Raw genomic sequence first — 13824 nt, 5'->3', positions numbered from 1 at the left:
TTATCAATGGGTGTGGCAGAAGAGGCGTCCAAATACTTTTGTCCCCTTCTAAGTGGTTAAGGGGCCTTTGGTGGCCGAGGGGCCCCTCATGAGCTGCATATGGTGTGTCTGTAGAAGTAAGTAAAAAAAGACCCTTCTTTTTGTGGACAACCCCCTACTCAAACGTACTCACACACACACTCACACATACACACACACACTTCCAAACAGTGCTGACATCACTTACATGTACAGTGCCAACAAGATTCCAAATCTCTCTCTCCCACTTTCTCTCTTTTTCTCTCTCCTGCCTTGTTCGCCGCCCATTTTGCTCCCATATGACGCTGGAGGTTCTTCTCATGTGTTGCAGTGTGTCATGGATCTGATCTTCACTTCACACTTGATTTGGAACACAGCCCAAACTGTGCTTCTTTCCATCACTGGACTCAATCATCTTCTAACTCGGGAAACTTGCAGTTTGTTTTGTGTTTCTTAGAAACGCTCACGTCCGTACACACACACACACACACACACACACACACACGTGTACAGAGGTGTGTGTCAGGCAGAGGGTCTGACATTTTTTGGGGTTTTTGAGTCCTGCAAGAGAAAAAGCAGACGCTCGGGGAAGCAGAAGGGGTGCATGGACACTTTGCCTCTTGGCTGTAGCTTGCTCAGAGAGAGTGTGTGTGTGTGTGTGTGTGCATGTGTGTGTGAAGGATGTGTCGGATACTGATCACGCTGCTGTGTTGCGTGTCGGCGCTGTTGTGTGTGTGTTCAGCTGCCGAGAGGATTAAAGTGCTCTTCACGCCGACCATCTGCAGGCTGCGCTGCACCGCCGGCCGCTGCACCAACTACTGTGAGAGGGGAAACATCTCCACCATCTACAGCAACGAGGAGCACACACAGACCTCTGGCTTCAGAGTGTGTGAGTACACACACACACACACACACACAGATCTCAGATCAGTACACACATGTGCATCCTTGTGTGTAAGTAAACAAACTTACTAAGCTAAACTAAACACACACATACAGAAGTCTGCTTCCAGCTGTTTGCTTCTAGGATCATCAAACACACACACACCCACCCGCCCACACACACACACAACCTACATGTTTGATGTCCTTATTAGGTATTTTGGAGCGATTACCTACTAACCACAACTGAATAACACACATTGTGTTCAAGCAATCATGTTTAAACCATCAGAGAAAGACACATTGATCCATTTTGGATTGTGCCAGTGGGTACTTGTGCCAAATCAGTCAAGAAAAGCATTTGCCGGGTCAGGCACTGATGTTGGTTGGATAAGACGGCCTGGCACACAACACTACACACAAACAATACACACCAACAGACAGGGAAATGTTGTCCAGCTTTAGCTTAGTTTTTGTTTGTTTATTAGGATTTCAACGTCATGTTTTACACTTCTGGTTACATTCATGACAGGAATGGTAGGAAAATTCATCAGTTCACAAGGTTATGTTGAACAATTTAGTGTCTCCAGTTCACCTCACCTGCACGTCTTTGGACTGTGGGAGGAAACCGGAGCTCCCGGAGGAATCAGAATCAGAATCAGGCTTTATTGGCCAAGTATGCTCACACATACAAGGAATTTGTTTTTGGTTACACAGATGCTTGCAGTGCACGAAAAATACAGTAAAGACAATCTTATTCACACAGCTCACTCTCTCCTTACACACACATTCATACCCGTAAACATAGAAAACATTTGTAAACATTTAGCATGTGCAATTTACATTGTGGTTTTAAAAAAGGTGCAGTTTTGTGCAATATAAAAACTATAGAAAATAGAAAAAATATATAAATAAAAAATGGAAGTAAAAGTGAAAATCCTGTGTATGCTATTACATAAATTAAATAGGTAGTTTTGATGTGCAAGTGTCCCGGGCATTAACAGTACAGTAGTGTTCAATTGAAACCCACGCAGACACGGGAGAACATGCAAACTCCACACGGAAAGGACCCCGACCACCTCACCTGGGGATCGAACTCAGGACCTTCTTGCTGTGAGGCGACAGTGCTACTCACTTAGCCACCATGTTGCCTGGGAACTGTTGTCCAGCTTTAGCTTAGTTAAAACAAGCAGTAGGACATGGTGAATGTACTCCCAGTGTATAAAACTCACTGTGCATGTAGGACTGGATTTAGTCTCTCAAAATACTTTTAGAGCATTTATTTTCATTTAAAGAAAGATAAACAAAACCAGAATTAGTTTAACCAAAGCTTTAATACGTCAAGGACACACGACTGTTCAATCATGTCACAGATCAGCCTTGATAAAAATGAATTGATTTCGATGGTGCACCCTGTGGACTACCAGATTTTTGTACCGTTACTGAACAGAAAGTCCTAATGGGGTGGCACGGTGGCTCGGTGGGTAGCACTGTCGCCTTACAGCAAGAAGGTCCTGGGTTTAGTTCCCAGGCGGGCGGTCTGGGTCCTTTCTGTGTGGAGTTTGCATGTTCTCCCTGTGTCTGTGTGGGTTTCCTCCGGGAGCTCCGGTTTCCTCCCACAATCCAAAGACGTGCAAGTGAGGTGAATTGGAGATACAAAATTGTCCATGACTGTGTTTGATATTAAACTTGAACTAATGAATCTTGTGTAATGAGTAACTCCTGTTCCTGTCATGAATGTAACTAAAGTGTCAAACATGATGTTAAAATCCTAATAAATAAACAAAATCCTAAAGTGTTGACATTTCAGTTACAGATTTAAGAGAAGTCATCTGCAGATGAGGCTGATGTTGCCCCCCCTTTCATTTATTAAAATTAAAACTCAAAATTGTTCTGTTCATGTGTGTTTTTACTGGAACAAACCCAGAAATGTCTATTTTACACAGACGTTCTGAAATAACTGAGACAGATTTATCATTTAAAAGTTGTAAGAAATAATTGCATTGTGGTGAGAGTTTCAGCAGACTGCTCTAATGTAATTAGTATTGCAAGTGTTTTCAAGCCCACCATCACTCATGGGGTCAGTTCAGTTTAAAAGGAGGAATGTCCTCATCCTGCTCTTTCTGATGAACAGAAGCAAAATCAGAGAGCGGTCTGAAGAGTGTAGAGAAAAGGTCATAGCCGGGCATGCTCAACATAAAGCTTACAAGACCATCTACAAGACCCCCCCACTACCACCACCAAAAAAACTGCTTAAAATCTTAGAAGCACTGCACTTAAAAGCACTATATAAGTTACAAACCCTCTAACACACAAGTAAAGAAAGCAAATCAACCCCCTACTCTGATGTTTAAAGACTGCAATTATTATTCAGCCATGATAATAGCCATAGCAGCTGACATGGTGTTAAGAATTAAATAAACAAACATATCTTGATGTTCCTGTGACCACAGTTGTTGATACTATTAAGAAATTTTAGACCCATGGGACTGTAGCCAGCATCTCTGGACATGGTCTCTATAAAAAAATGGCCCAAGGTCGGAATGATAAGGGCTCTTTGGCAGAAGACCCAGGAGGATTCCTGTACTACAAGCAGGACACAAAAAGAACATCATGCCTACTATGAAACATGAAGAAGGCTCAGTGATGTTTTTGGGTTGCTTTTCTGCCTCAGGCACTGGGTGACTTGAATCTCTGCAGTGAAAAATTAAGTCAGAAGACAATCGAGGTATTTTGGGACTGAAATAATCAGCACAGTATCAGAAAGCTGTGACTTAGTCACAAAACACACATAAAAAAATATCCAAGAATGGATGAGTGACCTGCTATGAGTCCTGATCTGAATTCTGTTGAACATTTGTGGAATGAGCTGAAACCTGAGAGATGTTTGCTGAAGAAGAAGAATGAATTTAATATATTTAAATTTTCTGCATTTAGCACACGCTTTTAACACAAATCTGCTGAAACCCTGTCAGAACCAAAGTGTTTTTTTTTTTTTTTTGTTTTTTGCAAGAAATGAATAAGAATAAGGGTGTTAGTAAGTAAGTACAAGTCAGCTTAAGTGTTTAGTAAAGAGGTGATGAAGGTTTTTAACAATTTTTTGAAGACAGCGAAAGACTCAGATGTTCGGACAGACAGAGGAAGCTTCTTCCACCATTTGGGTGCTGGTACAGAGAAAAGCCTTGATGCTCGTCTTCCTTTAGTCCTGGGTGGAGGATCAAGTCGAGCGAGACTAGTGGCTCGGAGGTTGTGTGGTACAGAGCGGGGTTTGATTAGACCTTGAAGGTAGCTTGGGGCTGGTCCATTTTTGGCTTTGTAGGCGAGCATCAGTGTTTTAAACTGGATGTGTGCAGCTACAGGAAGCCAGTGAAGAGAACGCAGCAGTGGGGTGATGTGGCAGCAGTGGGGTAATGTGGCAGTGTTTGGGTTGGTTAAAAACCAGACAGGCAGCTGCATTTTGAATGAGTTGCAGGGGTTTAATAGTGGACATGGGAGCACCTGCCAAAACTTATGGAGAGAAGAGCGGAAATCTTTTTCTGAATGAGAGAAAATGCTTGATTGTGTCGTTGCTGCCAAAAGCTGTGCCAAGGGTGCTAATATTTATAGAATTTGTTCAGTCGTAAATCTAAAGTAAAGTTTAATTCATTTCTATTCAGTGTGAAGTAAATAATAATGATTATTAAACACTTTTGTTAGTTTCAACTTCAGTTAGAAAAACAGAATATTTCATTTATTTATTTTTAAGAAGGTGGAGGGGTACCAGTGTGTTTGGGTCACATCTGTATGTGATGTTGATGAGATCATTTCCCTCATACAGGGAGGGGTAAGGGGGTGTTTGGGGGATATTGTGTATTTTAGGGAATCATACATGCTTTCTGTCTCTTCCACGCACACACTCTGGTACTCTTTATTAATGCTGGAATTGAAGAAAGAACGTTTGTGTGTGTGGAGGGGGAGTAGCTAAATTAAAGCCACATGCTGCAAGTAGGCTGAAAGAAGAGATAAAACACACACACACACACACACACACACACACACACACACATTTATTCCATTTCATGTCCCAACAATGTTGCAAGAAAATAATACTGAGCAAACAAACATATTTAATACACTGATCAGCCATAACATTAAAACCACCTCCTTGTTTCTACACTCACTGTCCATGTTATCAGCTCCACTTACCATATAGAAGCACTTTGTAGTTCTACAATTACTGACTGTAGTCCATCTGTTTCTCTGCATGCTTTGTTAACCCCCTTTCATGCTGTTCTTCAATGGTCAGGACCCCCACAGGACCACCACAGAGCAGGTATTATTTAGGTGGTGGATCATTCTCAGCACTGCAGTGACACTGACATGGTGGTGGTGTGTTAGTGTGTGTTGTGCTGGTATGAGTGGATCAGACACAGCAGCGCTGATGGAGTTTTTAAACACATCACCGTCACTGCTGGACTGAGAATAGTCCACCAACTAAAAATATCCAGCCAACAGCACCCTGTGGGCAGCGTCCTGTGACCACTGGTGAAGGTCTAGAAGATGACCGACTTAAACAGCAGCAATAGATGAGCGATCGCATCTGACTTTACATCTACAAGGTGGACCAACTAGGTAGGAGTGTCTAATAGAGTGGCCAGTGTGTGGACACTGTATTTAAAAACTCCATCAGCGCTGCTGTGTCTGATCCACTCATACCAGCACAACACACACTAACACACCACCACCATGTCAGTGTCACTGCTGTGCTGAGAATGATCCACCACCTAAATAATATCTACTCTGTGGTGGTCCTGTGGGGGTCCTGACCATTGAAGAACAGGGTGAAAGGGGGCTAACAAAGCATGCAGAGAAACAGATGGACTACAGTATATATACTGTCTAAAGCAAAAGTTTGAACACTCCTGATCAAATTTTATGGTTTGTTGAAGTAAAAATAAGTAAATAAGTTCTTCACAGGACACAACGTTCTACACATTGTAACGGAAAATGACTTCATTATTAAACTGTGACGTGCTAAATTAGCTGTGGCTGATGTAATATTTGGTTTTATCCTCCCAGTAAGTTAAAAACAGACAGTTAATAGAAATTGTGCTCTGAACTGTACAGCAACGTGGCATTTTTCTCTCCTGTAGAGAATGTGGGAACTTACTTCTACTTTAGGATTCAGCAAAACATGGAATTTGACCAGCAGTGTCCAAAGTTTTGCTATAAATCAAAGCCTTTGAGAAAACACATGCTGTCAGAATGAAACCAAACTCAGTTTTATTAATGAAATAATTTTAAATGCTCAGGTAATGAATGCAGCTTTCAGTTTACATTCATACTCAGGCTGTTCATGTGGATCATTGTTCGTACTGCCAGGACCTGAATACGGTGTTTGTTTTCATTATTTACCCTGTCAGGACCTGCAGCATGAAGTTGGTTGGGTAGAATTGGTAGAGTTTGATTAAATGTGTTGGTTTTCTGGCACAGACTTGACTTTAGAGTAGGGCTGGCAGCGATCCGATACTCGGTATCAGTATCAGTCCGATATTGGCCCAAATCACTGGATCGGATATCAGAAGGTAAAAAACATGTAATCCGATCTGTTACTGTTGCTTAATGTAAATAACACTTAATGTAAATAACACTTAATGTAAATAACACTTAATGTAAATAAGGCCATTGTTTGTGTGTAAAACAAATAACACACGAAGATACGTTCCAACAGAGTGCCACGCTTGATGACATGATTAACATGTGCCACTGATCTACAACTCATCCACAACAGCCATTTAGAAATTAAAACACACTGATCTACTTAAACTTTTAGCATTTAAAAAAAATCATCTACTACTGCCACATCTAAAAACACTGTTTAGAAATTGCTTTATAAATGATAAATCGCTCACCTGAGATAAAGAAAACCTATCTTGTCCCGGCTTGGAGATCTCTCACATCTTTAACGATTAATCCATTAGTGTTATGAAATAAAACAAACTACACCGTTTCCTGTTTTCCTCTTCAAAATCCAGCAGGGTTTTTTAATAAGCGTGCTTTGGTTTTTAATCATCTAAAAATGTGACAGAACTTTAACGGAAAATCGCAAATCTGCGTCAATTCTAATTGGTCCATCTCGTTTGATTGACATCCACATCTTACAATTGTAGACACTTTTGTTAAACAAACCAAAAATGCTGCTAAATGTTCTGTGTGTAAAAGTGAAAATAAAAACAGCAGTTTTGTATAAGTGTGATGTTGTAGCTTCTGTATTTATTCCTTTAGAATATTTGTTACACAGTCTGAGCATCGTTATTTAGATAGCTACTTTAACCATGGTGCATTGAGACATGTATTATTACTGCTCAGTTGTTTGAGAGGAAAAATGACGGTATCGGATTAGTAGCGGTATCGGCAGGTACTCAATTTGCAGTATTGGTATCGGACATAAAAAGTGGTATCGAGCCAGCCCTACTTTAGAGTCCCCATATTGTTGATAGGGTTGCAGTCAGGAGAAGAACATTCCAAAAATGTCCTGCTGGAACACGCAATTATGTCTCAGAATATTTATTTCATTATTCTGACCACTATTGATCTTGCTCTATAATAGTGTAGCCGAATCTCCACCTACAGATTTATTTGTGTACTTTTATCATATTGCCCAAACCCTAGATCAGATCATGTTATTAAAAACTAAAAAAATTGCCGCTCAGGTGGTGCAGTGGTAAAACACGCTAGCACACCAGAGCTGACATTTCTAATTCATCGGTTCGAATCTCACCTCTGCCATCCGGCTGGGCTGGGCGCCTACATAAACAACAATTGGCTTTTTGTTCATAGGGTAGGATAAGCTGGATAGAGACCTCATAACTGGTGCAATTACAACCGCTGCTGGCTGATTGATGGCGCCTGCACAGAGTCAAGGGATAGTGAGGATCAGGGTGTGGCTCTCCGTACACAAAGCTGATTCGCATATGAACTCGCCTCGTGAATAGATGTAGTCGGTACTGCACACGTGTCGGAGGGGCCGGGGGTCAGCACCAGTGGAGAGGAAGCATAACACAATTGGGTAATAATTGGACATGCTAAAGCTCGGGAGAAAATGCATTAAAATAAATAAATAATTAAACTAAAACTAAAAACTAAAATAATTAAACTAAAACCTTACTGAACCAAATACAGTCATTAATGCCCATGCATTGTTTCTGGTGGACAATATGCCAGTCAGCTAAATCTACAAATAAACAGAATGAATAAAGGCTTATGCTAATGCTAACCACCATCTTTGTCGTTTCTTCACAGTCGTGTGTCCGCTGTTGTGTAAGAATGGAGGCGTGTGCATTCAGAAGGATCGATGTCTCTGTCCTCCAAACTTTACGGGAAAGTTCTGCCACATTCCTGTTTCCTCCTCCTCCTCCACCAGCGATACTGAGAAGCCGCCATCAAGCGCTGACGCCTTAGCCAATCAGGGACTGATGCAGTCGGAGTACATCCTTCCTCTACAGAACCCACAGATGAACCACACCAACGGTAAGAAATTAGAGATTAGGGTACCAGTCCATTAATCTAAAGGTTGCTGCTTCAAGTCCAACCACTAACAAGTTGGACCCCATAACCCTCAATTGCTCAGACTGAGCGAGTTTGACGAGGGCCAAATTATGATGGCTAGACGACTGGGTCAGAGCATCTCCAAAACTGCAGCTCTTGTGGGGTGTTCCCGGTCTGCAGTGGTCAGTATCTATCAAAAGTGGTCCAAGGAAGGAACAGTGGTAAACCAGTGACAGGGTCATGGGCGACCAAGGCTCATTGATGCACGTGGGGAGCGAAGGCTGGTCCATGTGGTCCGATCCAACAGACGAGCTACTGTAGCTCAAATTGCTGGAGAAGTTAATGCTGGTTATGATAGAACGGTGTCAGAATACACAGCGCATCACAGTTGCAGGGCTATTTTGGCCGCAAAAGCGGGACCAACAAAATATTAGGAAGGTGGTCATAATGTTATGCCTGATCAGTGTAGGTGCGGTCCAACTAGCTGTATTTATATTGACACAAAGAAGTCAGCAGCTGTAGAATTATAATCAGTAATGAGGAGATTACGAGGCAGTGCCATTAAATGACATTGTAGAAGTTTGTACACCAGCACATTTACTGTATAATCTAAGTGAAAATATTTTGTTGAATAAATAAGGCATAAATTTTGATTGTGATAAAATGCAGTTCTTCGCAGTGTACTCAGAGTCCTGGAGCTGATTGCTGTGGTTTGGGAGCAGTAACCCCAACAAGTAAAGTTTCGTAACAACCCGGGTCATAAACAAATTCCTCTGTGTCTCTTTTTCTCACTCATAACAAAGTCCACATGCTTAAACGGACCGGAGATAAAACGTCTGGACTCAGCACGTTCATGAACCTGAATGAGTGATTGTGACGCTGGGTTTAACCTGGCTGTTATGTTTACTGCTAGCATTGTTTTATCTTCTTATCATTTCAGTGATCAGTATAAACAATTTAAATGCTTGTTTAGCTCGTTCCCTTCCTCCTCTCATGTTCAGGGATCTCCCTCTTCTTGACTCAGTGTTGTTTATATCAAAATCTTGCACGACTTTGTCTTTTCAGCATATCTACCTAATGGAAGTGCTTGGGTGTGTGTGGGGGGGAGGGGGGGTGTTATTAGAGAAGATCTGAATGCACTAATAGCTTGAAGGACATCACCGGTGGAAGTGTTTAGCTTTAGTACTTGTCCATGATGTTTGTGTGTGTGTGTGTGTGTGTGTGAGAGAGAGAGAGAGAGAGAGAGAGAGAGAGTGTGTGTTGGTGGGATAAGAGCTGTAGTACATGTACATGATGTGTGTGTGTGTGTGTGTGTGTGTGTGTGTGTGTGTGAGAGAGAGAGAGAGAGAGAGAGAGAGAGAGTGTGTGTTGGTGGGATAAGAGCTGTAGTACATGTACATGATGTGTGTGTGTGTGTGTGTGTGTGTGTGTGTGAGAGAGAGAAAGAGAGAGAGAGAGAGAGTGAGAGTGTGTGTATTGGTGGGTTAAGAGCTGTAGTACATGTCCATGATGTGTGTGTGTGTGTGTGTGTGTGTGTGTGTGTGAGAGTGTGTGTTGGTGGGATAAGAGCTGTAGTACATGTCCATGATGTGTGTGTGTGTGTGTGTGTGAGAGTGTGTGTTGGTGGGATAAGAGCTGTAGTACATGTCCATGATGTGTGTGTGTGTGTGTGTGTGTGTGTATGTGTGTGAGAGAGAGTGTGTGTTGGTGGGGTAAGAGCTGTAGTACATGTCCATGATGTGTGTGTGTGTGTGTGTGTGTGTGTGTGTGTGTGTGAGAGTGTGTGTTGGTGGGATAAGAGCTGTAGTACATGTCCATGATGTGTGTGTGTGTGTGTGTGTGTGTGAGAGTGTGTGTTGGTGGGATAAGAGCTGTAGTACATGTCCATGATGTGTGTGTGTGTGTGTGTGTGTGTATGTGTGTGAGAGAGAGTGTGTGTTGGTGGGATAAGAGCTGTAGTACATGTCCATGATGTGTGTGTGTGTGTGTGTGTGTGTGTGTGTGTGAGAGAGTGTGTGTTGGTGGGATAAGAGCTGTAGTACATGTCCATGATGTGTGTGTGTGTGTGTGTGTGTGTGTGTGTGAGAGAGAGAGTGTGTGTTGGTGGGGTAAGAGCTGTAGTACATGTCCATGATGTGTGTGTGTGTGTGTGTGTGTGTGTGTGTGTGTATGTGTGTGAGAGAGAGTGTGTGTTGGTGGGATAAGAGCTGTAGTACATGTCCATGATGTGTGTGTGTGTGTGTGTGTGTGTGTGTGTGTGTGTGTGTGTGTGTGTGTGTGTGTGTGTGAGAGAGAGTGTGTGTTGGTGGGATAAGAGCTGTAGTACATGTCCATGATGTGTGTGTGTGTGTGTGTGTGTGTATCATTCAGGTTCTCCGATGGTCACAGTTCGAGTCAATCATCCTCCTGAAGCCTCAGTGAAGGTCCACCAGGTTATGAAGGTCACTTCAGGGTCTACAGGACTCTCAGGATCTCGCGGTCATGGTACTTACCGAGATGTGCTGCTGAGCGACAGAGCAGATGCTCCGCCCCCTCGCGTCCTAGCCCAAACCATCAGAGGAGATTCGTCTTACACCGAGGCGTCTGGGTTCAAATACTGCTTCAGAGAAGTTCATAATGGACAGGTGTGAAACGCACAGTCACCACTCACACACACGACACAGGTGCAAACACAACAGATACAGTAGCGGACGGTGACCCTTGAACCTCAAACCAATATATAATATCTGGAAAAAACACAGTCTAGTTTAGGGCTGGACGACATGACCAAAAATTTTTATCACAGTATTTTTTTACATTCTGACAGTTTCACGGTATATCACAGTTTTTTTGTATGACTGGGACTTTTATTGGTCTGTGGCTGATTCTACTGTAGTACATAGAATATAAAACATTTTAATTCCACCATGTATATAATGAAGGTTTGAGTTCTATAAGCTTTGCTTGGCCCCACAAAATGACACAATATATGATGGAATCAGTATGTGTGAAACTGTTGCAATAAATCCATTTTTATTGTTTATTTAATATTTAGCATTGTACAATTACCCTCAGCTCTCACTTTAACTAATAAAACCACGTTTGCAAACTCCACTTTACAACTTGACCACGGGTCTGTTGTAGAAAAGTGGACGACTTTAAATATCTCCACTTCTAGTTCACTTATAACGTTGGTTTAGCGACTGACCTTGAAGTATTTTCACCCGTAAGACAGACCTGGAATTCACTGTTTTAATAATTGCTCTGAAAGCTTATTTCTCGACTGTCTATAGAGGAATTGTGTCCTTGCATATGTGGATTGTTACTGCGTTTGTAATGTCCTTGTTTGCAACAGCCATGGCTCGACAAATCGTACAGTATACAGTAGACCCTTGAGTTACGAACGGTTTACCATACGAACATTTCGAGTAACGAACTTAACGTACGAACAAATTTCGGATTACGAACCGAAATTCGCGAAACACGTGACATCACGAACAAGTAGACTCTGATCGTCTCTCTCTCTCTCTCTCTCTCTCTCTCTATATATATACAGTGTATCACAAAAGTGAGTACACCCCTCACATTTCTGCAAATATTTCATTATATATTTTCATGGGACAACACTATAGACATGAAACTTGGATATAACTTAGAGTAGTCAGTGTACAGCTTGTACAGCAGTGTAGATTTACTGTCTTCTGAAAATAACTCAACACACAGCCATTAATGTCTAAATAGCTGGCAACATAAGTGAGTACACCCCACAGTGAACATGTCCAAATTGTGCCCAAATGTGTCGTTGTCCCTCCCTGGTGTCATGTGTCAAGGTCCCAGGTGTAAATGGGGAGCAGGGCTGTTAAATTTGGTGTTTTGGGTACAATTCTCTCATACTGGCCACTGGATATTCAACATGGCACCTCATGGCAAAGAACTCTCTGAGGATGTGAGAAATAGAATTGTTGCTCTCCACAAAGATAGCCTGGGCTATAAGAAGATTGCTAACACCCTGAAACTGAGCTACAGCATGGTGGCCAAGGTCATACAGCGGTTTTCCAGGACAGGTTCCACTCGGAACAGGTTTCGCCAGGGTCGACCAAAGAAGTCGAGTCCACGTGTTCGGCGTCATATCCAGAGGTTGGCTTTAAAAAATAGACACATGAGTGCTGCCAGCATTGCTGCAGAGGTTGAAGACGTGGGAGGTCAGCCTGTCAGTGCTCAGACCATACGCCGCACACTGCATCAACTCGGTCTGCATGGTCGTCATCCCAGAAGGAAGCTGACGCACAAGAAAGCCCGCAAACAGTTTGCTGAAGACAAGCAGTCCAAGAACATGGATTACTGGAATGCCGAGAATCTGACGAGACCAAGATAAACTTGTTTGGCTCAGATGGTGTCCAGCATGTGTGGCGGCGCCCTGGTGAGAAGTACCAAGACAACTGTATCTTGCCTACAGTCAAGCATGGTGGTGGTAGCATCATGATCTTGGGCTGCATGAGTGTTGCTGGCACTGGGGAGCTGCAGTTCATTGAGGGAAACATGAATTCCAACATGTACTGTGACATTCTGAAACAGAGCATGATCCCCTCCCTTCGAAAACTGGGCCTCATGGCAGTTTTCCAACAGGATAACGACCCCAAACACAACCTCCAAGATGACAACTGCCTTGCTGAGGAAGCTGAAGGTAAAGGTGATGGACTAAACCCAATTGAGCACCTGTGGCGCATCCTCAAGTGGAAGGTGGAGGAGTTCAAGGTGTCTAACATCCACCAGCTCCGTGATGTCATCATGGAGGAGTGGAAGAGGATTCCAGTAGCAACCTGTGCAGCTCTGGTGAATTCCATGCCCAGGAGGGTTAAGGCAGTGCTGGATAATAATGGTGGTCACACAAAATATTGACACTTTGGGCACAATTTGGACATGTTCACTGTGGGGTGTACTTACTTATGTTGCCAGCCATTTAGACATTAATGGCTGTGTGTTGAGTTATTTTCAGAAGACAGTAAATCTACACTGCTATACAAGTTGTACACTGAATACTCTAAGTTATATCAAAGTTTTATTTCTATAGTGTTGTCCCATGAAAAGATATAATAAAATATTTGCAGAAATGTGAGGGGTGTACTCACTTTTGTGATACACTGTATATATATATATATATATATACAGTGAGTAAACATTCGGACAGCAGGCGGTGTTTTTTCGGTGTTTTCTTTATCTTTTGGAAAATTCTATATTAAAATGTCCCCAGAGGAGGTGCAAAGAAAGCATTTTTTGTTGTTGTATAATTACTCCTGCCAGTAGCTGTCACTGTGTATCAGACAGAGGGGACAGTGAGGAAAGAGAAGAAGGAAGTTATTCTTTCGTGAAATTACACCTACAAAATACAACACTATTGAAATAAAGAAGAAAATAATA

At 42.4% G+C, this 13824-nt stretch overlaps 1 protein-coding gene across 3 annotated transcripts in view; it reads left to right on the top strand.

The window, feature by feature from the left end:
* Positions 1 to 362: 362 nt before the first annotated feature.
* LOC134323509 (latent-transforming growth factor beta-binding protein 4) overlaps positions 363 to 13824 on the top strand; it is a 56220-nt gene continuing 42758 nt past the window's right edge. For all 3 annotated transcript variants that reach the window (XM_063005042.1, XM_063005039.1, XM_063005038.1), the window contains exons 1-3: positions 363 to 907; positions 8182 to 8409; positions 10798 to 11051. In XM_063005042.1, coding sequence (XP_062861112.1) covers positions 700 to 907; positions 8182 to 8409; positions 10798 to 11051 — 690 coding nt within the window. In that variant the 5' untranslated portion in view covers positions 363 to 699. The remainder of the gene's footprint in view (positions 908 to 8181; positions 8410 to 10797; positions 11052 to 13824) is intronic.

This window comes from Trichomycterus rosablanca, chromosome 11, assembly GCF_030014385.1.
Source record: "Trichomycterus rosablanca isolate fTriRos1 chromosome 11, fTriRos1.hap1, whole genome shotgun sequence".
In the NCBI taxonomy this organism is placed as follows: domain Eukaryota; kingdom Metazoa; phylum Chordata; class Actinopteri; order Siluriformes; family Trichomycteridae; genus Trichomycterus; species Trichomycterus rosablanca.
Note: the sequence above shows the minus strand (reverse complement) of the source record. Positions and strands in the feature narration are given on the sequence as shown.